This window comes from Spermophilus citellus, assembly GCF_964194105.1.
Source record: "Spermophilus citellus genome assembly, chromosome: 10".
NCBI lineage: Eukaryota > Metazoa > Chordata > Mammalia > Rodentia > Sciuridae > Spermophilus > Spermophilus citellus.
In genome coordinates, this window is record NC_138197.1 from 123,632,808 (window position 1) to 123,659,433 (window position 26,626).

The 26,626-nt window shown below is 41.0% G+C and overlaps 1 protein-coding gene across 1 annotated transcript; it reads right to left on the minus strand.

The window, feature by feature from the left end:
* Positions 1-20,385: 20,385 nt before the first annotated feature.
* LOC308658560 (hibernation-associated plasma protein HP-25-like) lies at positions 20,386-25,232 on the minus strand (the record flags this gene model as incomplete). The annotated part of the gene is made up of 3 exons (XM_081311321.1): positions 20,386-20,843; positions 23,700-23,846; positions 25,190-25,232. 3 exons carry the CDS (start codon positions 25,230-25,232, stop codon positions 20,386-20,388), a joined length of 648 nt encoding a protein of 215 aa, XP_081167447.1.
* Positions 25,233-26,626: the final 1,394 nt, after the last annotated feature.

Here is a 26,626-nt window from a genome sequence, read left to right on the forward strand (position 1 = left end):
CCTGCGTCAATGCAGGAATGTTCAGAGGTGAAATGACTGGATGGGGAGGACCATAACCTAATCAGCCCATCCTAGTTTAAGTGGACTGAGTGGTAACCGAAGGCAGGTGGGACCTGACTGGAGAAGGTGAGTCTCAGGGAAGTGCCCTGGAAGGGTTCACCTGCCTGGGGCCCCTTCCCCTTCCCTGTCTGATTCCAGGTCACCATGTCCTGAGCTGCTTCCCTCTGCCATGCCCTTCCCCCATGATGCTCCACCTCACCTGGGGTCCACAGTAATGGACTCATCCCACCGTTGATTGAGACCTCTAAACTGAGCCAAAATGACTCACAATAGATGGGGCAGTGGAGGTGGTGGAGGTTCACCGGTGGAGGTTCACAGGGGGGAAGGAAGTGGGGGATGGGAAAGGGAAAGACAGTAGAATGAATTGGACACAACTGTCCTATGTTCATGAATTCACAACCAGTGTCATTCCACATTATGTACAACCACAGGAAAGGGAAGTTATACTCCATGTACGTATCACATGTCAAAATAACTTCTACTGCCAGGTGCGGTGGCACGCACCTATAATCCCAGTGGCTCAGGAGGTTGAGGCAGGAGGATCGGGAGTTCAAAGACAGCCTCAGCAACTTAGTGAGTCCCTAAGCAGCTCAGTGAGACTCTGTCTCTAAATAAAATCTATTTTTTAAAAAAGGGCTGATGATGTAGCTCAGTGGTTAAGTGTCCCTCAGTTCGATCCCTACATACATTCTACTGTCATGCAAAACTAAAAAGAACAAATTTAAAAATTAAAAAAACCCTTTCTACCTTCTAAGTTGTTCTTGTTGGGCATTTTGGTCACAGTGATAAAACAAAAACAGCAACAACAAAAACCTGACACATTGGTTTTCTGAGAGCCCAAGGAAGGAGCTAGGTCACAGCCTGGAAAAATCATGATTTTGAAATTTGTTCTAAAACCAAAGAGCAGGGTTCCTTTGGGGACAGGCTACTCCCCTTCTCTGCAGCTGACTTTCCACATCTATAAAATGAAAGTAATAGAATTTAACTTATCCTGTTGCCTCACTGTGGGAATAGGATGTGATGTGTGGGATACATCATCTTGAACAGGATAACTCATAAAAAAATGAAAGTACATTTAAGACTAATTATTTGTTCTGTTCTTATATCCTGCCCCCCTTTGGCACCTGGCCTTGTGGAATGCACAGATCAGTTCTGTCCCCAGCATTTGGGTTAAGGCCAAACGCTGACTGCGAATACTGTGGCCCAACCAGAGACAGCATCAGAGTCAGCAGCTCCTTTGCCCGAGGGGAAAGGATTTTGCTCTGATTTCTGTCTCTTGCAGCTTGTTCTTTGCAGTATTCCTTCCCTAGCTTTTGGGTCCCAGTGCTGCTTGTCCTTGGATCTGTGGATTCTGAGCACCCTCTAGAGACAACACAGGGATGTGTCCCTCTTGAGAGGACAGACTTTTCATCAAACAGTTGCTGACACCAGTGAAGTGCCCCAGAAGCAAATGGGATGTGGAGGGAGGGGACTGGCAGCGGAGAGAAATCCAGCTCCCCTGAACTCGGCAGTCCTTACCTCTGCTCCTGCTGCCTTCTTGTAAATCTAGTCCCCAGACGCAGACAGTGAGTGGCCCAGGGTTCAGAGAAAGGACTCCCTTCTATGCCTGAGCACAGGTGGTCGGCTGAGAGCTGCAGTGAGGGATCGTAATTGCATCACTGCTGAATGGTGAACAGGCCAATGGCTCGGGTCCAGGGTTCGATTGAGTCCTCTGGCCATCCAGGGATGTGTCCCACTCGATTATCGGAAGCAGGGAAGAACTTACTCAAGCACAGTGAATCACAGAAAAAAATATCATTTTTCTTTAAACATTTCATCTCCAGTTCTTTCTCCTACCTGACTCTTTGAAAATTCTACATCCTTCCTGCCTCTAAACAAACCTAAGGAAAGATAGTTCTTCTGTTACCATTATAAAGGAGAAGACCGTGAAGGACAAGGACAGATCATCATGAGAACAGTGATAAAACCCACTTCCACAGGATTGTTATGCCTGGATAATTAGCAAAAGTTATTGACTAAGGAAGTCAGAATTCTCACCTTTCTCTGGAAGAAAAAGATGAAATAAATTTCCTAAAGAAACGAGATACTAGGAGGTAGAATTCATAGAGCATCTGAACTTAGGACCACCTCGTTTCTGTAGTCAGGACCATTAGCCTGAATTCAGGCAGCCCTATAATTTACTCTGACTTACTGAGCATTTAGAACTTCCTGGGGTCTATGATAAATGTGCCTTTCACAATTTTCATAAGAGTTGCCAAATAATTTTGAGATGTCTGTTTAATCATCTTCACCTTACAGAAGAGAAAACAGATGCCCCCAAGAGTCACAGTTGGGAAAGAGATGTGTCCAGGAGGTGAACTCAGATTTCTAATTCACAACACCTCACTTTAGTTACCCTCATGCACGGACCACGACGGGTATCAGGCACACCAGGCGGTAAGGAGAAGTGGAGGGTAATCTATGCTCTCAAGGGGCATGAGACCCACACAGATAAACCCATCATCTGGAGGGGAACTCGGTTTGAACAATCTGTGTAGACAGTTTCTGTAGATAAATAACTACTGGAAAGAGCAAGAGATGATACCAAAGAAAACATAACTGTGAGCATGGGAGGTGGGCTTGATATCTTCAAACTGGCCTTCTCAATGCAGCTAGAAAATCTGAAATTTTTCTATATATGTTTACATGTTTTATAAATATGATTTCCACCTCATCCCCTCTTCCCCGTCCCACCCCACAATTGGCTTCAAGACATCAGAGAGATTCCAAGGTAGTGAGACCTTAAAAAGTCAATATCGTAGGAACAATGGGCCCATTATTATATATAACTACAATGCACTAATAAAAAAAAAACATAAAAAAGAACGGCATTCCAGAGAGTTGAGATAAATATTGGGTAAAATTTTGTTTTCAGGCCCTTAAACATTTTCCTTGACACATAACAGTGCCACGTAGTTATGGGGTACAATGTGACTGATCCCAAAGTGAAATAAGCAAAACACGGAAAGGGAGATACTGCATGGTCTCACTCATGGGGGAATCTCTTAGGATCTGCAAGTACAATAGTACCTTCCAGAGTCTGGTGAGAACGGGGACAGGGCAGGCAGAGGACAGTCAGGGTATTCGTTGAGTGTGACTGGTGGAGGGTTGAGTAGCAGAGTGGATCTTTCCAGCATCTAGGAATAGAGGGACAAACATTGGAATTTGGTGCCCACAAAGGTGGATATTCCTGGTAAATTTGGCAGACTTTTAATTTAAACCTCTAAATGTTTATACTTCAGGGCTAAACCTCAACAAAAGAAGATACCAACTCTCTCACTTTGAAAACAATTGGTAAATTATTAAGATGATCTTCTTCAAATTAAATTCTTTGCCCAAGAAAAACCAAATCCATTCTGGAGGGAGAAAATATCATCTAGAGCAGGATTTCTAAGTCTTGGCACTAAAGGTGCTGATATTTTGGAATAGATGATTCTTTGTCACAGGGTCTGCCCTGGATCTGATAGGTTATTTGGTGCAATTGCTGGGCTCCATGCATAAGATGCCACTGGCCACTCTCAGATGTGACAACCTAACTGTCCTCAGACACCACCAAATGGGTAAGGGAGAAAGTCACCTGTGAGTGAGAACTATTGGCTTAGATCCTCCAACTGTTTATTATTTTAAGTTTTACAACATTTAACATTCAAGTAAAAATAGGTATACATAAAAAATGATAAGAATTAATTTAAAACTGTGAGAAAAACATGATAAATTCACCTATACAAGGAATTTAGTTATTGGAATTATTAGACATATATGTTAAATCACTCTTTTTTATTTTATTTGTGCTTTAGTTATACATGACAGTAGAATTCACTTTACATAATATACAAGCATGGAAAATCACTCAACAATGTCGTTAAGAAATTAAAAGACACAATGGAAAATGTCAGATGAGAATTAAAAACAAATAAACCAAGCTATGAAACCAACTTAGGTGTCCTTCAATGGATGAATGGATAAAGAAAATGTGGTATATATACACAATGGAATATTATTTGGCTACAAAGAAGAATGAAATTATGGCATTTGCTGGTAAGTGGATGGAACTGGAGAATATCATGCTAAGTGAAATAAGCCAGTACCCCAAAACCAAAGGCCAAATGTTCTGTCTGATATGTGGATGGTAACCCACAACAACAAGGAAGGGTGGGGAGGGGAAGAATAGAAGTCCATTGGATTAGACAAAGGGAAATGAAATGAAGGGAGGGGGTGGCGAATAGGAAGGACAGTAGAATTAATTGGGCGTAACTTTCCTTGCCTTGTATCTGAACACAGGACCATAGCAAGTCCACATCATGTACAACCACAAGAGTAGGATCCTAATTAGAATAAGTTATAAGGTATGTATAGCATGCTGAAATACATTCTACTGTCACGTCTAACTAAGAAGAACAAATTGAAAAAATAGAATGTAAACTTGAGATTTTGAGAGGCAATAAGTGAAATTAATACCTCAACAGAAGAGTATAATAGCAGTGAAAAAGAGATTGTTGAACCAAAGATATATCAGAGGAAAATATATACAGTGAAGCACAGAGAGATAGAAAGAGCGACACACAAAAAGGCCACAAGACATCTAGGATGTAAACCTTAACACATAAATGTTTGGTCATGAAACACGATATAGAAATGTGAAATAGATGCCATTCCATTGTTCGAGATATGCATAGTTTGGTGAGTCAGTTAGGAGTTTGTAATACTGTTGGAAGGTTGGGAACAAATAATAGGGAAGCTGTTACCAAATGTCAGTGAACACTTTATTGATGATCTGACTGTGAATGCAGAAGGTATGCCTGAACCCACACTCATATCCCCTCGGCAAAGAGCAGACCTATTGGCTCCAAATGTTAAAATGCAATCTGTGACCCACCATCCACTGACTGTGGATTAGTTTTGTAGAGTTGCCATAATAAAGTACCACGAAGTAAGTGGTTTAAAGCTGTGCTTCCTCCAAAGTCTCGGAGGGGGAGGAACTTTGCCTCTTACAGCTACTGGTACCTTCAGACATTCCTTGGCTTGTGGCCTCATAACTCCAATCTCTGCCTGTCTTCACATGCCATTTTCCTTCTATGTCTGTATTTGGATTCAAATTTCCCTTTTCTTGAAAGGATACCAGCCATATAAAATCTTCAAGGGCTCTATTTCCAAATAATATCACATTTTGAGGTACTAAGAGGCTAGGGCTCTAATATATACTTGAGGGTGACATAACTCAATCTATAATAGACTACTAAAATATGCAAAGCAAGAGACAATCTCTAGGAATCTGAGTTTAAAAATAAAACAAAAAATTTTAAAAAATTCTCAGAATTAGCTGGTGCATGGTTCTTGGAAGACAGACTCCATAGAATATGTCTAGAAAAGTCACTGAATGAATTAACAAGCAAATCAAAAACATATAATAATCCTGAGGGAGAATCAGAACCCAGAGTTGCTTCAATGAATTTCCAGAATGCCCACTTTTCAAAATAAAAATTGCAAAACTCAGAAAGGTATAGCTTGTTTACAGGGAACAAACAGTCAATAGATGCTATCTCTGGGGGCCTAGATGTTGGACTTCGTAGGCAGTGACTTGAAAGCATCTATTGTAAGTGTTTAAATCAGCTCTGTGTCACTGTGACCAAACTATCTGACCAGAACAACTTAGAAAAGGAAAAGTTTATCTGAGATGCACAGTTTCAGAGGTCCCAGTCCATAGATAGTGGAATCCACCGCTCTGGGCCCAAGGGCAGTGTTATGGTTTGGATATGCAGTGTCCCCCAAAAGTTCATGTGTGAGATGACACAAGAAGGTTCAGAGGTAAAATGATTTGATTATGAGAGCCATAACTTAGTGGATTAATCCATTTGAATAGATTAACTGAGCGGTAACTGTAGGCAGATAGGGTATGGCTAGAGGAAATAGATCTCTAGGGGTGTGACTTATATTTTGTCACTGATATTCTCTCTCTCTCTCTCTCTCTCTCTCTCTCTCTCTCTCTCTCTCTCTCTCTCTCTCTCTCCCCTCTCCCTCTCTCTCTCTCTCTAGTTCCTGGCTGTCATGAACTAAGCAGTTTTCCTCCACCAAGTCCTTCCACCATGATGTGCTACTTCTCCTTGTGTCCAGAGCTATGGGTTCAACCACCATGGACTGAACCTCTGGAACCAGGAGCCAAAAGTTGTTCTTGTCAGGTCTTTTGGTCATGGCAACAAAATCTCACTAAATCGGTGGGGCAGAGAGAGCATCAAGGCCAAAGGGCCTGAGAAGAAAGCTGCTCACCTCCTGGAAGCCAGGAAGCAGAAGAAAGGGAGAGGGCAGGGGTCACAGGAAAGATGAACCCTTCAGTGCCCTCAGGGACCCACCTCCAACATGCCCCACCTGCCTGCAGTTACCAGCCTGTGGATCCATTCCACCTAGGATGGAACACCTCACATCCAAAGGAAATACGTTCAAAGACCTAACGGAAGTCATGTTCAAATGATTCAAGGAAAGTATAAAAATGATTCACCAAATAGAAAAATATAAATTAAAAGCTACTAGTTATTTAAAATGAAACTCAATAAAGAAAAAAAACGAAAAGGAAATTAACAGAGCCTCAGAGATCTAGGAGACACTATCGAGCATATTATAGAACATGTGTGAAGGGGATCCTAGAAAGAGAGGAGAGAGAAAAACATACATTTGAGGAAATAATGGCCAAAATATTCCATATTTGCTGAAAAACACTAATTTACAAATCCAAAAATTCAATGAATTCCAAGTAGAATATGTTCAAAGAGATCCTTGTCCAGACCCATCAGAGTCAAAATGTTCAATACCAAAGACAGACAAAAATCTTGAAAGCAACAAAGGATTGACTACTCCTAATGTTTAAAGGAACCTTAGTAAGATTAAGGACTAGCCTCTCTTCAGAAACCACGAAGTCAGAGCTCCGGGCTTATGTATTCAAAATATTATAAGAATAAAAGCTGTAAACCAGGAATTTTATATTTAGCCAATAAAATTATCCTTCAAAAATTAAGTTGAAAATACATTCTCAAGTAAACAATATCTGATTAATTCACTGGTCATAAAAAGGACATAGGAAATACCAAAGAAAATTTTTACGCAAAAAGGAAATGACACTAGATGTTAACTCGATTTGCATGAAGAAATCAGGAGCACTGATACAGGTAATTACACTCGCAGTGGACATCCCTAGTGCCAGAGTGTGCTCTTGAAACATCGTTTTCCTAAAAGAAACCAAGCCTTGGTAAATAAGTGACTGATTCCAGTTTTTGAGCAGGAAATCCATAGATGTATGGAATATCTTGTCATATCTAATAGAGTCATGTCAAAAATTTTCAGAACATAAATGTAAGAAAATGACTTACAGTGGTAAAAGATGAGTTGAAGGGATGGGATTGAGGCTCAGTGGTAGAGTGCTTGCCTAGCGTGTGTGAGGCACTGGGTTCAATTCTCAGCACTGTATGTATATAAATAAAATAAAGGTACATTGACAACTAAAATATTAAAAAAAGATGAGTTGACAGGGATTTCAGCAAGATGACTACTTCAGTGAATTGGAAATCATCAGATGCATTTTTAAAAATATTTATTTTTAAGTTTTAGATGGACAGAATAATCTTTATTTTACATTTATATGGTGCTGAGGATTGAACCCAGTGCCTCCTGCGTGCTAGGTGGGCACTCTACCACTGAGCCACAACCCCAGCTCCCAGATGCATTTTTTAAAAGATTTCTTTTTAAAGATGGACACAACATCTTTCTTTCTTTCTTTCTTTCTTTCTTTCTTTCTTTCTTTCTTTCTTTCTTTCTTTATTTTATGTGGTGCTGAGGATTGAACCCAGTACTTCACAAGTGCAAGACAAGCACTCTACTGCTGAGCTATAACCCCAGCCCCTCATCAGATGCATTTAAACCCATAATTAATAATGATAACCAAACCAACATAATCAATCACATTCTGAGGATGATAGGAAATGAATTAACAACTTTGGAAATTGTTGAGTAAGGGAAAGTAATTAAGCATTTATTCTAATTTTTACATGAACTTTATCATGACTTATCCAAATAGGAGATGAGAAGAGGAATGTATTTATAGAACTATTCCCAATAATAAATAAATTAATTGATATAAAATTGAGCTATCATTTTATATTATACGGGGAGAAAATGATATATTACGTGCCCCTAGTGAATAAACCCCCCAGCACCTATAATCTTGACAAAGGGATTGAAATGCCATGGGATAGTTTGTGGATCTAGCTGTTGGTGTCTAGGAAATTCTTTACTCAACAAAAACCAGACTGTGGGAAACGCTACAGATCAAGTAGCCTGAGTTCTTCAGCTGAGTTGGTATAAGTGAAAGAAAGGATGGACCGAACACCTGCTGAGTACAGGAGATGCAAATGACTTAGCCAAACTAAATAGCAGCAAAATAAAACTACAGTATCCACGAATGCACACTCGGTTGATTAGACTACAAATAACATAAGACAGTGATTACTAAAAAGTCACCTTCCTGGAGGAGGTGATGGGTGGCACTGACAGGAACAAGGGGAGGGACTGTTGATGTAGCCAGAAATTTTCTAATTCTTGTCTTGGTGAGAATCCAAACAGTGACTGCCCTTTAATAATAATTTGAGGGTGCCTGTGTGTTTTTGTATCTGTGTTTTATTTCATGATAAGAAGATTTAAAAAGTAATGCCTTCTCCTAATAAATATCCCAGAAGTCCAATATATATATTTTTTTAGTGTGGTGAAAATAATTCCATTCTTTTTTTTAACTCTACAGTACACCTTTGTCTCTTTGAAGATGTTTCCAAAGTCCGCCCAGCACATCTACAGCACAGAATTTGATAGGAGTATTACTGCTCAAGTTTCATGTTCCAATGTCCAAACTTGTCTTCAAAGAAGGTACTTTGGTTGGATTGGTTTTTTTCTGGGTATAAAATAATTGTTGTGAGTCTATAACTATAATCTCTAAATGTAAATAATCATGATGTGAAATAAAGAATTTTCCTCAGGTCAAGAAAACAAAAGCATCCCTTTATATCTTAAACAAAACACACTACATTATTTTGGATTCTTGAGTAATTTATGTTCCTATTGGCTTCAGTCTAAAGATCTATTCTCAAACAACATATGGGAAAGCCTTTTTCCCGGCTTATATTTCTCCATTTAGCAGGCATTTATTTATAAACATTTAAAATAAATCCAGATTATAGTGGAAAATGCACGGGTTGAAGAGCTCTGCCTCCAAATAGCTGAATTATGCTTTTTAATTCACCCTTTGAGACTTATTTCCCATCTGAAAATAGTGACAGTAAAACTTTCTCATAGTATTTTTATGGGCCTTAAAAAAGAAGATGTATATTTAAAAAATTGCTAACCACAATGGGAAAATAATCTGTTCTAGTTACTTTTGAAAATTTCATTTGTAAGTATTAACACATTGAATAAAGAATACCGCATACAGATATTAAATTCATAGTAGCTTCCAAATGACAATGTGTCATCATAAGAAGAAGTCCCCAGTTCAAGACTATTTGATCTATGCTGAAATCACGGTCTGGAAAACATTTTGTATGATCTTGGGTTACATTTACAGAGCAGTGGAAGCTGCTTTTGGTTTTCTCTGTTGTATAAACTGCAGCCATAACAGATTTCCTGATGGCCAACCCTAGAGGGCTGCCATCTTCTTTCTCCTACAGTTAGAACCAGCCAGAGTGAATGAATTAACTTGAGCAGATATTGAATATTAATCTCTTTTATGTTTCCATTTGACATAAAAGTAAATATTTGATTTTGTGCTATTTGATTCTTTCTTGCCGAGATGAACCAGTAATAAGCTCCAGGACGGGCTCTTTCAGCGGACAAACAATTACCTCAATTGAAGCTCTGGTGCAGGCTAGGGAATCCAGCCTACCCTAGGGCTGGTTGTTGTCCAGGGGACGCTCAGCCATAGGTACATTATGGCAACAAAAGATGCTAATTAGAGTCAGGTGCAGAGTGTCACTCTCATGGATCTGATGTTAGTACTCATAACTTCCACTCAATTCCATGGGTTAGAACTCAGCTATATGCCATAATTCAGAGGAGGAAGAGGGGCCCTAGCCTTAACAGAACTTAGATCCTTGTGAGGAAAAACTACATTGGATTAAAAGTACTGAACCAAGATCATGTATCATGGGAAAGGTAGCTCTTGGTTAGCACCTGGGGTGCCCGCTAAGTCCCTCCCAAAGCATTCTGAGTCATTGCTAAAGGTGTGCCGCCTGTCTTTGCCAGGCAAGCGTAGAGATGCGGGAGCCTATTTGGGTAGGCTCCATGCCTCGCTGTTCACAGGTGTCTGACACCAGGCCAAGAGCAGCTTTGCAGAAGGGCTTCTCTGCAAAATGTCTCCTGAGGCCATAATCATGGCCCAAGAGCTATTTGGTCCCCTATCCTTAGATCAAGTGTCCCTGTGTTTAGTGATTTCAAAGCTCACTAGTCCACATGGTTAAAAAAATCACTTATTGACTTAATTATACTCATAGAAGTCCAGTCTTACTGCCTAAAGTTTAGGCCCACTCAAGTTGGGAGAAAATGAATATTGTTCAGCAAAATGGTAGCTTGAAGTTCTGTTGTAGTATTTTTGAAGAAATTCCCAGGGATCATAGTGGGTCTAGTCATGAACTCAGAGACCACGTGCCCATCATTCATCTAACATTTATGCATTGTTCACAATACATCAGGCCTGTGCTACGGGATCTCCCTTTATCTTCATGGAATCCTCCCCCCGCTCTTTTTTTCTTATTTTGCTGTAGCTTCTGCATATAGCCATGTTATGGGACTAATCCAAGTGTCCATGGATGGATGTATGGATAAAGAAATTATGGTACGGGTTGGGAATGTGGCTCAAGCAGTAGCGCGCTCGCCTGGCATGCGTGAGGCCCGGGTTCGAGCCTCAGCACCACATACAAACAAAGATGTTGAGTCCGCCGAAAAACTAAAAATTAATAAATAGTTTTTTTTTTTAAATAAATTATGGTACATATACAAAATGGAGTTTTGCTCAGCCATGAAGAAGATTGAAATTATGGCATTTGCTGGCAAATGGATGAAACCAGAGAACATCCTGCTAAGTGAAGTAATCCAGACTCATGAAAGATCAAATATCAACTGTTTTCTCTCATAATCTATTTCTCACAGTTCCTGACAGAAATCTTGTAACTCCAAGAGTGGTGCCGCAGAGTAAGTTTCCAGTTGATAGTCTTGCCTTGTTCCAGGCCATCTTGGGTTTTATTTTCCCTCCACATTCTGAGGACATCAAAGTTATATGATCCAAGGCTACTGGCATCACTAAAACCTGGCGCTGAAAAATGACCTTTGAATTCAAGAAATGGAGTTACTTAAAGACCCTTGTCTTGATGGCCTTGGAGGACACTAGTCTGGAGCTACATGTATCAGTGTGAAACATTCTCAATTTCCATGTCTCCACTGGTTCGATTTCTAACTCATTTCTCTTAATAGCATTGTGTTCCAGATAATTATCTTCTGTCTCTTGTACTTGAGATTTTATCAAGCTTGTCTGAGTAAAGCATGCCACCATGTCTCTATTTTAGTACTAGTAAGCTAGCTTATTTGAACCAACCATCCCTTAGGAACAACAAATAAAGTCAGAAAAACACACTGTTTACTGTATTTATATCCAATGAAATAGATAAACCCCCAAGTCTCAAGAGCTACATACAATACAATTTCTTAACCCATGTGAATTCCAAATGGATGTTCCTGATTGGAAGGTGACTCTCTTCTGAGGGATGACCCCCAGTTCCAGGCTCCTTAACCTTTTGACTCTGTTATCTTCAATATGTGGCTCCTAATATTCCCATATTTATGTTTTAATTTTTTAGTGTCTGATTAACATGTATTAATTGTACCAATTAATGGGGTTCAGTGTCAAACCAGAAGAGTATACAAGAGACCCGTACAAAATACAGGGAGATTTTTTCCAGGGCAAGTCCTGGAATTAGTACTCATAACTTCCACTCGAGTCCATGGGTTGAACTCAGCTATATGGCCATATTATATGGTAGGGGAAGATGAAAAAGATGCTTTACATATGTGATTAGAAAGAAGATAATGAGTTAATAGGGATAATAATCATTAATAAGGAGATCCCTTATGACAAGATAGTATATTATCACAGATTTGCCATAACAATGGGAAGAGATTAGATATTACAATGGGAAACTGAGGTCAAATTCTGTAGAAAATCTGCATAAAAATACCAAGCAAGAACTTGGAGTATAGAAACTGTACTTTCTGCTATCAAAAAAAAATTATTACCTCGCGGATCCACTTTATGATCTGGAACACAGTCGGACTTGGTGACTCCATGTGCACTAGGAGAGGACGGGCACGGGACTGCTGCTGGATGGAGTGTTCTGCTGACGTCACTTAGATCCTATGGACTGATGATGATACTCAATTCTTCCATCTTCTTGCTGTTTTATGTTTAGGAATTCTGTCGATAACCATAAGAGGGCTACTGAAGTCTTGATTATAATTATGATTTGGATTTTTAAAATTCATTTCTGTTACTTGTTGTTCATGTATTTTGAACCTTTGTCATATGGTGCACACACATTTATGGCTGCTGTGCCTTTTAGTGGAGTCCCTATTTTATCAGATCGTAGTGTCCCTGCCTGCCTCTGCAAAATCTTCTTTGCTCTGAATTTCATTTCTGATGTTAGTTCAGCTCTCTTTTGGTTAGTGTTTGCATGGTAAATCTTTTTCTGGTCACTTTTTTCTTTCTTTCTGTTTTTTTCTTTTCTTTTCTTTTCTTTTTTGCACCAGGGATTGAACCCAGAGGTACTTAACCACTGAGCCACATCCCAGCCCTTTTATATATTTTATTCAGAGGTAGGGTCTCGATAAGTTGCTTAGGGCCTTACTAAATTGCTGAAGCTGGCTTTGAACTCACGATCCTCCTACCTCAGCCTCCTGAGCTGCTGGGATTACAGGTGGGCACCACCGCACCCGCTTAGTCACTTATTTTTAACCTATCTCCAGTACTATGTTTAAATATAATGTTATTAATGCTTCTATTGCTTATAGACAGCAGGTAGCTAGGTTATTTTTAAATCGACTCTGCATTTTAGTTGTAGTATTTAGATTACTTGCATGTAATGTAATTATTGATTTGTTGGGATTTAATTACTCATTTTATTGTTTGTTCTCTGTTTCCATTTTATGCCTTCCTGTGAGTGACTCAAACATTTTCAATATTCCATCTAGCTTTATTTGTAGTATTTTTGATAAATTTTTTTTGGGATATTTTAATGGTTGCTCCAGCAATTACAGTATCATTTATCACAGTCTAATGGCACCAACATTTTGTAACTTCAAGTGAACTGAAGGAAAATTACCACCATTTGGGTTCCTTTATTATTCTCAATTTATAATTTGGTTGTCTGAAATATTTTCTTTTCATGCAATGAGAACTATGTATTATAGTATTATAATTTTGCTTTCAACTATGTAACATAATTTAAGGAAACTTAAGAGGAGGATAGTCTATTATATTAAATGTGTATCTATTCTGTTTTTCCTTCTTTTTAATGTTTCAAGCTTCCTTCTCAATCATTTTTATTATTTTTGAAGAACTTCCTCAATTTTTTAAATGTAACTCAGTTGGTGACAAATACACTTATATTTCTTTCATTTGAGAATATCTTGACATCACCTGCATTCCTGAACATTTTTGTTGAGTAAAGAATTCTGCGTTGAGAGTTCTTATTGTTCAACACTTGTACAAACCCTGTGCTGCTGGCCTAGACTTTGGCTTCTGAAGACCCGTCTTCCGTTGGTCAAGTTGACACTCCCTACAGCACTGTTCCATTCCAGCTGCTTTCATAATTCTCCTCTTGTTTCCAATTTTCATAAATTTGATTATGAGAGGTCCCGGTGTAGATTTTCTTATGCTTGTATTTATGTCTGGGATTTGCTAAGTTTCCTGAATCAGGAGGTTTACATCATCTGCCAAATTTGGGGAAATTTCAGGAATCATTTCTCTGAGTGTTTTCTCAGTTCCATGCCCTTTGACTTCACTGAAGGTGGGAACTGGACAAGAACCAGCTGGACTTGGGCTGAGTGAAGGGAGATGGGAGCACTCCTGGATGTGAAATGAGCTGGGAACCCAGCAACCGGCTGATTCAAGGAAGTCTTTCAATCAGGCTGTGTCTGTCCCTGTAACCCCAGGAACTATTGTATCAGATAAGTCATATGGCCCAAGTGACAGAGAAGCTTGCAGGGCACCCTGAACCTGTTGTAAAGCGGTTATGGTTTAGATGTGAGATGTCCCCCAAAAGCTCACAAGTGAGACAATGCAAGAAGGTTCAGAGGAGAAATTATTGGGTTGTGAGAGTCTTAACCCAATCAGTGAATTCATCCCCTGATAGGGATTAACTGAGTGGCACTGAAGTGGTAGGGTGAGGCTGGAGGAGGTGGGAATTGGGGCATGGCTTTGGGGTATATATTTTTATCTGGTGAGTGGAGCCTCTCTCTGCCTACTTCCTGATCAACATGTGAGCTGGTTCAACTCTTCCGCCATGATGTTCTGTCTCACCTTGAGCCCTGAGGAATAGAGCCAGCCTTCTATGGATGAGACCTCTGAAACCAGAGGCCCTCAATAAACTTTTTCTCCTCTGCAGTTGTGCTGGTCACATCATTTAGTCACAGCAGCATGAAGCTGAGTAAAATGGGAGCCTTCTCTTGTTGAGGGCTCAGCTCATAACCACTTATCCAGTCACACAATAAATGGTCCAAATAAGGAATGTGTTGCCTCCAAAACCTAGAGAGGCCTCCTAGATGTTGTACTTTCTTGTTGGTTATAGGAGGGACACATGTGTGAATATCTCATGAGGTCCCATACCAATGGACTCCTGGAAATCCCACTGAGGTAGAAGGCCCAGGATTTCTGTTGTATTTATTTCCCACCCTTTGGAACACAAATATCTTGTCAATAAATAGGGCTATTCCCACTTCTTGCTCACTAGACCCAATTGGCATAATGTTCTTGTTTGGAATGAAGGTTATGTTCCTCTCTCCTACCTATAATTCCTATGTTAAAGCCCTAAGTCCCAGTGTGACTTTATTTGGAGATAAGGATTTTATAGAAGTAATTCAGATTAAATGATGTCATATTATGGGGCTCTATCTCATAGAATTAATGTATTTATAAGAAAAAAAACAAGCTATTACTCCCTGTCTTTGTATGAACACACTGAAGAAAAGTCATGTGAGGACAGAGAAGGCAGCCATCTGGAAACAGGAAGAGAACCCTCATCAGAAACAAATTTACTTGCACCTTGATCATGGACTTTTAGCCTCCAGGACAGTGAGAAAACAAATTTCTGTGGCATTAACAAGTTAACAAGTCTGTGCTGTTTTGTTATGGCAGCCAAAGTGAATAAGTACAGCCATCAGTATAATGGGCCAGGGCCATAGCTTATGGGAAGAGATGATTAAAATATCTGTGAACTGAACTATGACATAGGGCCTGAGAGTTCACGTACCCCCAAGGTAGGAGAGGGAGTGAGCTGTCCTCTCCAGCTGAAGGCAAACTGCTTCTAGTAGGCCCCGCAGGGATGAAGAACAAGTCATCGTCCAGATCAATACCAGAAGATGGGTTCATGTGCCCAAGAATGAAGCCACATCTAATATAATAGCTGCGATGGGAGTCCCCACCTGGATAACTTACAATAACCCATTGTCACTCTCTAAGATCCATCTTTCTTCTGCACAGGTCAAATAGACATTTAAATGGGATGTGGTGGGAAGCAGCCCTTCTGCATCTTTCAAGTCCTTGAAGGCGGCACTATGCCCAGGAGTGTCGCATTGCCTTTGGTTTACTATTTTCCTAGGTACAAGCAGTTGTAATGGCTTCCTTTTGACCTTTCCTACAATAGAGGCCTGTGATTCATAGGTCAGGGAACCAATATAGGGATCCTACAATTTTCTCATATGTTTATTCCAATTGTGCTTTCCAGAACTGAGGAAATAATTGCATGATTGGATTGGGACTCCATTGGACCCAGTGTAAATAGGACCTGGGCTTAAACTTGATTATCTGGTCTCCATAAGTTCTGACTTTGACTGGGGGGACCACAGTGATATTTTGGGCATCCTGGAATTAGTGCCGGTTTAGAGAGAGTGTTAAGTAATCCACTAACAGTCTGATTACTTCCCTTTTGGAGAGCATAATCATATTGTTAAAAGGCCACAGGTTCCTTTGAAATGCTGGGAGAGATATTAACTGTATAAACTTTTGGCAGTGTTGCAAGTTATTTCTCAGGGAGACTGCTATAGTTTGGATTTTCAATGTCCCCCAAAAGTCCATGTGTGGGAGGCTTAGTCCCAATTCAAGGTGCTGAGGTAGGTGGTGAAACACTTAGGGGGTGTGCCCTAGTGGAATAGTTATGCAATTTCAAGTGTGCCCTTGAAGAAGGTATTGGGACCCTGGCTTCTCCTCTGTCTCCCTCCTTGCTTCTCAGCTGCCGTGAGGTAAGCAGCTCTGCTCCACCATGTACTCCTACCATGATGCACTGCCTCAACATAGTCCCAAAACAATAGGTCAACTAACTAACTATGGACTAAAGCCTCCCAAACTGTAAGCCCCCCAAAACTTTTCTCTTTTAAGTTGATTATCTCAGGTATTTTGTTACAGTAATGGAAAGCTGACTAACACAGAAAATTGGCACCAAGAATTGGGTTGTTGGTGTGATGATGCCTGAAGTATGTGGAGGAGCCTTTGGAACTAGTTATATGGGAGGAGTTTTGAAAAATCTGGAAGCGCAGACTAGAGAAAACCTAGAATGTTATAAATAGGACTTAATGGGAAATTCTGGTGAGAGATCAGAAGACCAGATCCTGATAGAAATGCAGACAGTAAAAATTCTGTTCATGAGGTTTCAGATGGTAATAAGGACGCCACTGGGAATCGGACACCATGCTGTCATTTTTATACTGTTTAAAATAATTTGGCTGCATTACACTCATGCCCTGTTACTATGTGGGAGGACTGTCTGTCTGGCAGAGGAAATTTCAAGGCAGCAGAGCATTTAGCAGCAGCATGGGTATGACTGGATGATTTCAGCCAAATTTATTATGAAAATCAGGAGCAAAAAGAAACAGAGTGAAAAAAATATGGAAAATCTGCAGTTGGCTGAAAAAGGAGCACAATTAAAGGTGCTGCCAAGGAGGGTGCAGTTGCTAAAGGGATTGGCACCATTAGAAGAAGCCAAGTACTTTACACCAGGACGGTAAGAAAGACGCCTCGAAGGCATCTCAGGAACCAGCAGGACCTCACCCATCCCAGCCTCATAGTAGAAAGGTGTCAACTTGTTTCACAGAGTTTCTTTGGGGAAGAGAGCCCCAAAGAACTGTGCTGCCCCAGGGCCACCTGGAGAGTTGTTTCCCTGAGATTCATGTCCCAGCTACAGGCAGAAAGGCACTCACAGCCTGCTATAGCCATGGTCTATGCAGGCTGTGGCTCAGCTCTCACGGGTGGGGCCTGGGGTCATACGTGTGGTGCTGGAGTTGCAGACATGCTGAACGTAAGAGTTGTGAGGTTGGGGCTGGGGCCATGGCTCAGTGGTAGAGCACTCATCTAGCACGTATGAGGCGAGGGGTTTGATCCTCAGCACTGCATAAAAACAATAAATAAGTAAAATATGGGAAGAGTTAAATCAAAACCATAGGGAGCTGTTCATTCCCTGGGCCCACATCCTGCCATCAGGTACCCACCCTCCACCCCATGCTGGATAGGGGACTACAGAATTTAATGTATGACCTGCTGGCTTTCAATCTTGCTTTGATCCAGTTCCTCGTTATTTTCCTATTATTCCCACTTGAAGTGGGAATGTACCATTGTATCTGGAAGTATATAACCTGCTGTTTGAATATTAGATAAACGTGATTTTCACAGAGGCTGACAGCTAAGAGTTTGCTTTGAGACTCAGAGAAGATTTTAGATATGGACCTGGGAGCATTGCTGGAATGGTTAAGGTTTGGGGGTCTCTTGGAGATGGATTAAATACATTTTTCATTATGAGATAGACATGAGCCTTGGAGAGCAGGGGAGAACAAGCCAATGTACTAAATGTTTGGTTGCCAGCCTGCAGTGCTATTGGGAGGTATGAAACCTTCAGAATATGGGGCCTAGTGGAAAGGGTGAGGCCATGGGGCTGTGCCTTAGAAGGGGATATGGAACTCTGGTCCCTCCCTGTCTCTTTGTTTCCTGGCCACCAAAAAGGAATCGGCTTTGGTCCACCTTGTGTTCCCCACCATTATGTTCTGCCTCAGGCCCAGAGCCACCCAACTGTGGACTGAACCTCTGAAACCATGAGCCAAAAAAAAAAAAAAAATCCTTTTGTTCCTTTTAAGGCAATTAGCTCCAGCATTTTTCCATAATAGTGGAAAACTAACCAAAATCATGTCTGAAGGTGGAAATCCGGGGCTGGAACAGCTGTTCAAAGAGGTCATTAAAAAGCCAGGTTGTCTCTATGTGCTCATGCCCAATCATCTTTCAGGTGGGGGACATAGATACTTTGGGTATATAATGAAATTTCAGCCAACTGATCTGAATGTTAGATAAACAGATGTTAATTTTATTCTTTATATTGTACTGATATTTATGTGCGGCTTTCATGACTCATGGTTTAAAAATAAAGCTCTTTAGCATTGGGCTTTAGTTCTCATAATCAAGACATGATTGGTGCCACTCCTGTTGTTATCATCTGCAGACCAGGGAAGGACAAAGGACGAAGCTGAGAGTCAAAGAATCAGCCCAACTGAGTCCCCCGTTGGATGAGACTTCCCCATAGCCTTTGTTGTCAGCAGGGTGCCACATGGCTGCCCCTGTCCCCAGGAGAGAATGGGGCTGAGGTGGGGGGCTGGGTATTTTAATTGGGTTCAATGCTACCCCAAACTAAGTTGAAGTGGTCTCAGTAAAAAAGCAAGGAATAGTGGTAAAATGGAAACCAGCTACGTCATTGGCAAGGTTTGAAGGCTGTCTTGGTTGGCTATGGCCATCACAAAATATCATATCAACTGGGTGGTTGACACAACAGAAATTTATTATAATTTTGGAGGCTGGGAAGCCCAAGATTCAGGTGCTGATCAATTTGGTTCTTGGGGAAGTCTTTCCTCCTGGCTTGATGATGGCTTCCTTCTTGTTGTGTCCGCCCAAGTCTTCTTTTTATAAGGCCACTTTGAATCTGGCCTGTCCCCATAAGCTCATGCATTGGAAGCCTGGCCTTGAACACAGCAAGGTCCAGAGCTGGGGCCTTTAGACAATGACAGGGTTGTGAGAACTGATGTCAGGGGCCAACACGGACAGCTGAATGGACTACGGGGAGGTGGGGTCTAGTTGAGGAAGCAGATCACTGGGGTGGTGGGGGTAGGGGTTTATCTTCTTCCCAGTCCCTTTCTTTGTCTCTCTGTTTCCCAGCTGCGGTGAGCTGACAGCTTTCTCTGCTCTATGTTCTTCCATGATGTGTCTGCCTCAGAGTCAGTAACCACCGACTAAATCCTCTGAAACCACGAGCCTAGATAAATCATCCCTCCTCTGAGTTGTTCTTGTTGGGTGTTTAGATCTCGATAATGAAAAGCTGACTAACACAGGGCTTCGTTCTTATGACCTCATTTAACCTTAATCTTCCCGAGACCTTACATCCAGATAGAGTTAGCCTTAGGGGCCGGGGCTTCTGCATAGGGATTTGGAGGGGGGTGCACAATCCAGTCCTTGATAGTAAGCAATGGTACACACCCTCCTCTAACCATACTCACAGTCCTCTTCCCATCCATCCATCAAAATATCCTCCCAGGGAAGGAACTGATGTTAAGCGTTCACATTTTCGTTAGAGTTCAAAGGACTTTCCCAGGTCTGCAGGGAAACTCATTTCACTGGCTAATCCTTAGTAAACCTGGGGCGAGCAAGGAGCTGGGACAGAGCAAGGCTCTTGCTTCTGGAAGATTCAGTGGGAACTTCTTCCCCATAATCACATTCACTGGGCTCCTACATCCTTTTCTCTGACTTCTTGAAAGACCCCCCCACCCCATCAGGGTCTGCTACAGTGGTGGGGATCATGCTATTTGCAAACTATATTTATCATTTCCATATTTCTTGGATGCGTGTTAAATTTAATTTTTTCAACTGAGAACTCTTCTGGGTTTTTATAGACTTTCCCTCATTCCATGATGAGCAACGTGTGAAATGGGACTGACAAGAGGGATGGAGGAGCTCAAGCCAACTTAATTTCCATAAAGCAAATACCCAAAGAACACCATCTGAGTGATTCCTTTTTCAGATTCTGTTCCACTCAGCTTGGATTCCAGCCAGACTTTGTCCCCCTTCTCCAGGGCCACAATGACAGTCCCCGTTGCATATCTGTAGCCGTCATTGGCTTGGGCTTGTTTCTCTCTGATCTGGATACCATTCCTCATGAGACTTATCTTCACAGAACTCTGAAACAGTCCGATGTCAAAGCCAAAATTGTACACACCAGGGTTGATGCAGCTGAACTGTCCTGTGGTCATGTTATAGTGGCCTTCCTGATTGTACAGAGACTCTTTGAATATAATGGGCTGGAAGGGCTCTGGGGGATGCTCACTCAGCTTCACAGCAAAGGCAGATTTTGGTGGCGATGGACACTTCTCAACGTCTCCAGGAAGACCTTGTAATCCATGCATTCCTGGTAAACCTGGAAGTCCTGTAGTCCAAGACGTGCAGATAGAGGGAAGAGGCAGTTTTGAACTTGTGCCCTTGATGATCAATATATTTCTCTGTCTCTCATCCACCAATTTTCGTTCCATCCTACTTATCCTTAAGATTGAACTTAAACCCTTAACTGGAAGTTTTCCTTCCTACCACAGATTTAGAAACATCCTGTCCTCCACGCTCTAGAGCAGTGACACCCTGTGTTTATGTTGATCATGGCTTTTAGCACACTGAATTGCAATCCCTCCTCAATGCCTGTGCCTGAACTAGGGCTATACCTTATTAAAGTATCCAGCTTGTAGGTAACACTCAAGATATGTTTTCTGAAGGAATAAATCTTTGAATTATATCTAACATATCTTTCAGGCAGAAACACATATTTTCTTTACTACAAACCTTATAACTAAAAATCACTTTCTTTGGGAATTGATGCAGAGAAGAAATTATATTGTGCCATGGTTAAAAGCCACAGGTCAATGGCACAGAAACTCAGGAATGCCATAGTCCTGGGTGACTCCCAAACCTCACTGATGTATATACAGTTTCTTGTACATCTCTATCTGTGGATACCTGCACGGTTAGTGATGTAAATGAGCCAGTCTGACACAAACTGCTGCCCCCAGGGTCAACTTGTCCCTCAAGTTGTTCAGTTTTCAGAGATAGTGCTCAGAGTCAAATGGAAATCTCCTGAATCCCAAACAATTGGTCTTTCCATGCCCCATCCTGCCTCTGATGTTTTAGGAATCATTATGACTCTAATGTAAAATATGTGCAGCTACAATGAGCATTACAATAACAATATTTGTAAGAGTTTGTCCATAAGAGTGTTATTCAAAGGGTTTTTTAAAGCTAATTTTTCCAAGTTATCTTGGTTTATCAAGTTAATTATGTGATTGCAATCAATTAGGCAATCAATAGTATTTTGTAAGAGTATATAGTTATGACTGGGTGCTGTGGCACATGCCTGCAATTCTAGTAACTCAGGAAGCTGAGGCAGGAGGATCACAAGTTCAAGGACATCCTTGGCAACTTAGCAAGACCCTCAGCAATTTAGTGAGACCTGTCTCAAAATAAAAAATAAAAAGGACTGGGGATGTAGCTCAGTGGTGAAGTGCCCCTTTCAGTCCCGGTATAAAAAAAGAACGTAAAGTTATTTCCCTCAATACATGATTGAACTTAAAATTGATAAACAAAGCAAGTATACATGCATGTTTTCTATGATACACTCTGTAAATTTATTGGGCCCAACCTGATACCATTCCTTCTAAGTTAGCAATGTAGATTTTGCCTTTAAACGCTTACAGTGAGTTATTTTTCATGTCATGATTGCATGTAGGTGATGTGGCTGCATGCACCTGTGTGTGTGTGTGTGTGTGTGTGTGTGTGTGTGCACATGTGTGCAATTGTAAGATTTTTTTTTCTACCATGGGAATCAATTTGATCTCAATTTGGAATTTATTTCATTTTGCCAATTCCAGTTTAAACATTAACTAGTGATACACACTGGTTCTCTAGCTCAGCGATACAATGTGGGTTTGTGAATTCTCACTAAGCTCCAGCTTCACCATCACAGTTCTCTAGCTGGCAAGCACCTCTTGTTACAGAGTTGACTGTGTAGCTGATTGAAATATTCACAATGTCTATATTTGCGTGATTTTTCCTTTACAAAGCAGAAATTTTAACCTACTATAAATGTCAATCTGCAAGTAGAGTCCCTATCTTGGACTTTTTAAAGTGCAAGCAACCTCTTCCTGCCCGACTTGCTTTTCAGCAGAATGGGGAGGTTTAGGGTGAATGCAGGCTCCTTGCACTTCTTCCAAGTTTTTATATACCGAGCGAACTTAATGCATTTTGGTGGGTTACCAGGAATGAACTCAGGGCATTTAAACACTGAGCAATACCCCCAGCCCTTTTTATATTTTATTTTGAGATAGGGTCTTGCTAAATTGCTGAGGCTGGCTTTGAACTTGTGATCCTCCTGCCTCATCCTCCCAGGCTGCTGGGATTACAGGTGTGCACCACTGCATCCAGCTAATGCATGCTTTTGTTCTTTCTCCTTTTTTATGCTTAAGATATGAGGTGGCCTCCCCAGAGCTCATGTGTGAGACAATGCAAGAAGTTTAGAGATTAAATGATTGGGTTATGAGAGGCTTAACCCAATCAGTGCATTAATCCAGTGACATGGATTACGGGGCTGTAACAGTAGGCAGGTAGGTGGCTGGAGGTGGTAGTCACACTGCGGGTGTGACTTTGGAATTTATATTTTGTCCCTGGAGAGCAGAGCTCGCTCTCTCTCTCTCTCTCTCTCTCTCTCTCTCTCTCTCTCTCTCTCCCCTTCCTGTTGCCATGTCCTATGCTGCTATCCTCTGCCGCATCCTTCATCATGATATTCTGCCTTCCTTCAGGTTCAGAGCTATGGAGTTGGACATCTATGGACTGAGACCTTTGAAACTATGAGCTGAAATAAAATTTTCTTCATATAAATTGTTCTTGTTGGGGTCTTTGGTCATGGCAAAGAAAAATCAAACCAAAATACCCTACCATGTCATGTGTGGAGACCAACCGGAGCTATAGTCGGGGTCTCTGACCCAGTGGTACATCAAATATCCTGGGAGGAACCTCTGAAGCTTTTAGACTATTTGCATCTATTCCCGAACTTCTGATTCCGTAGCTACAGGCTGAGGTTTTGACATTCTGATGGACAATCAAGAGTTGAGGAACAGCCCAGAGTCATTGAAAAGAAACAACCTGCTTCAACAATATTGATTGCCAGCCTCACTGGGAAACTCATATGGGTCAACAAACATTACAACCAAAGGGGAAGGGAGTCACAGGGAAATAAGCTCACCTCTTGGACCAGGTGGTCCTGGAGGGCCTGGAAAGCCTGGACTGCCTGGAGGGCCTGGGGGACCTTGAGGTTCACAGGGTTCAGAGTTTCCTTTATTGTTGAAATCAGCCAGGGCAGCTGTGAGGGCCATGACCAAAATCCAGAAGCCTAGAGCAGAGGATTACAGGAAAAAGTTCACACAGATTGGTGGAAAATGCCATTGTTCTTGAGAGACTGTGTTCCTGATACTGTCAAAGACACAAGCTCTCCCAATCCCATGTGCTCCTTCCTATGACATCAACGCTGGGCATCATCCTAGGCTGCCGCACCCGCTCCAGATGCCCTCTAGATGGCGCACAGACAAGCCTGATCTTTCCTATAGGAATCCAATGTTGATTGTTCCAATTCCTGCTTCTGTTAGTCAGGAAATCATTTCTGGCCGCCACGTTTTAATAATTGGTGTTGGCCATAATGATAAGATATATAGGGCTTTAGGGTTTCTGGAAACACTACAGAAGAGAATTATCTGTATACCTCCCCTACACCTTGACTTCACAGCTCCCTGATCCAAAAAAAAAAAAAAAAGTTTTTATTTTGTCGAATCCTGTTTCAATGTCACTCATTCTAAGAAAACTTCCCCGACATCTTTGAAAGAATATGCATTTATTTACTTCTGTATTGTTTCTACTGATTAATTAAACAGTAGAGGGCATTTTCATTTGGGTGCTGTCCTGCCAGAGCCTGCTAATTCTCTGTGGCAGAGGGAATTCTTGACTGCAGTTCTCCACCCTTCCTTCCATCCACACTCATTCCATAGCCTCATCTTGATAAGAGTCCTTCTCTGTCCCTCAACTTGGAGGTTACTTATGTGACTTGCTTTGGTCCGAATCATGGTGTGGAAGGGATCATTGTGACGGTAAATAAATGTAATGAATAATGAACTGTAATATCTTATCACAGTCAGTAAAATAATGAGGGTAGTAAAAGAGAGAACAGGTGCAAGGTGGTGATAAGATGTGTGTGAGGGAGACGTGGCAATTATTTAATGGAGAAATAAACGAACAGACCATCCCACGCAGGATGAGGCACAGGAACACTCAGCTGGACAGAGATGAAAAATCTGGACAGAATTGATGAACATAGAGAAGGTAAACAGTTTTCCAAGTGCTACCTGAGCATTATGCTCCTGGTTTTGAGTATGAGCATCAAGTATGAACGTTGAACATATATTCCAAAACCATGCATATAGGATGGTTTCATCATGGGCCTGACATAATTCCTCCATATTAATTTGAGAGTTAATTAAATAATGAGTTTCATTTTTACCCATTTTCACCAAGGCTAAGGCAGAAAGAAAACCTGCACCTTTGACAGAGTTATGGGCATCTGATCTCCCAGATTTAATTCAGTGAAAAAATATTTTTGCATGGAAAGCAAGAGATTGGGCAATGCAAAGCAGTAATGAATTGTAATATCTCATTATCATAATTAGGAGTGGTGAGCGCACTTACCGGCAGCTCTCCTGGAGAGAGCTCCTCCTCTTTGCTGAGGCATCCAGACAGCGTGGGAAGAAGCCTGCTGAAAGTGGGATGCTCACCTCTTTAGTCCCTTTCTCTCACTTGGTTTGATTTTGAAGCTTGATTTGCTGAAGGATGATTTGCTGAAATGAATTCTCTGAATACGTGGTCTTGGTCTTTCCTGAGGTGTCCTAGTTGAATTTTAACTAGAGGAAAGTTGCAGCAGTTGGCATTCACAAGCGACCACCCTTTATGTGAGTGGTCAAGGCTCTGCCTCCTAATACATGAACCGTGACCCTTTCGTGGTCACTGTTCCAGCTCATCCAGTGGACCTTGCTCCCAACGTTCTGGGTCAACAAAGCATCTGAGCAAAACCAGGAATAGTAGGGAGCTGATCCAATTTGATAATAAAAACTACGCAGGTAAAAGCTACAGCTAATATTTAGATTCACTGGTGAAAACCTGAGTATGCTCTTTTCCTTGGGTTGGCAATCAGGAAAGAAGGTTGCTTTTCACCAGTCCTATTCAACATTGTGCAGAAGGGCCTACCTGGTTCAATAAGAAAAGGAATAGAGATTGGGAAGGAAGAAAGAAAATTGCCTTTGTTCACAGACGCGCTGATAGTGATGTAGGAGTTTCCCCCCAAATAAATAAAAATACCCCCACAAAATTTCTGGAACCAGTGAGTACAAAAGGATTGCATGACACAGAGTAACATGCAAAGTCAATGGCTCTCCTTTGTACCAGCAAAGAACAATTGGAAGTGGATTTTTTTTTTTAATTTAACGATGGCACCAAAAATGAGATATTCAAGTACAAAGCTAACAAAATTTGTATGTGGTGTATACAAGGAAAACTATAAAATGAAATTCCAATAAAAGAATCTAAAAAGATATATTTTAAGCTTGTAGGTTGGTAGACTCAATGTGGTGAAGATAATTTTTTCTAACTGGATACATAAATTCAATGCAATACCAACTTAAAATATAACTAATGAATCAGCAACTATTTTATGGATATTAACAAATGGAACTAAAATGTACATGGGAACTTGAATGAGCTAGAGTGATCAACACAACACTAAGAAGAAGAGCAAAGTAGGAGGACACAGGTTCCCAGATTTTAGGACTTAATATAAAGCTACAGTAAAGAGCATAGAAAAGTACCTACAGAAGGAAACACATACCGCAAAACAGAATAGAGAGTGCAGAAATGGATACCGCAAAACAGAATAGAGAGTGCAGAAATGGATCCACATAAAACAGCCAACTTACCTTGACAAAGCTACGGCAATTCAACAAACTGCTAGAATAATTGGGTGTTTTATGTAGAACACAAACCTAACACGGACCCTACACTTTTCACAAAAAAAATTACTTCAATGCATTACAAGAAACACACAATTAGAAAATTCTAGAAGAAAATATAGGA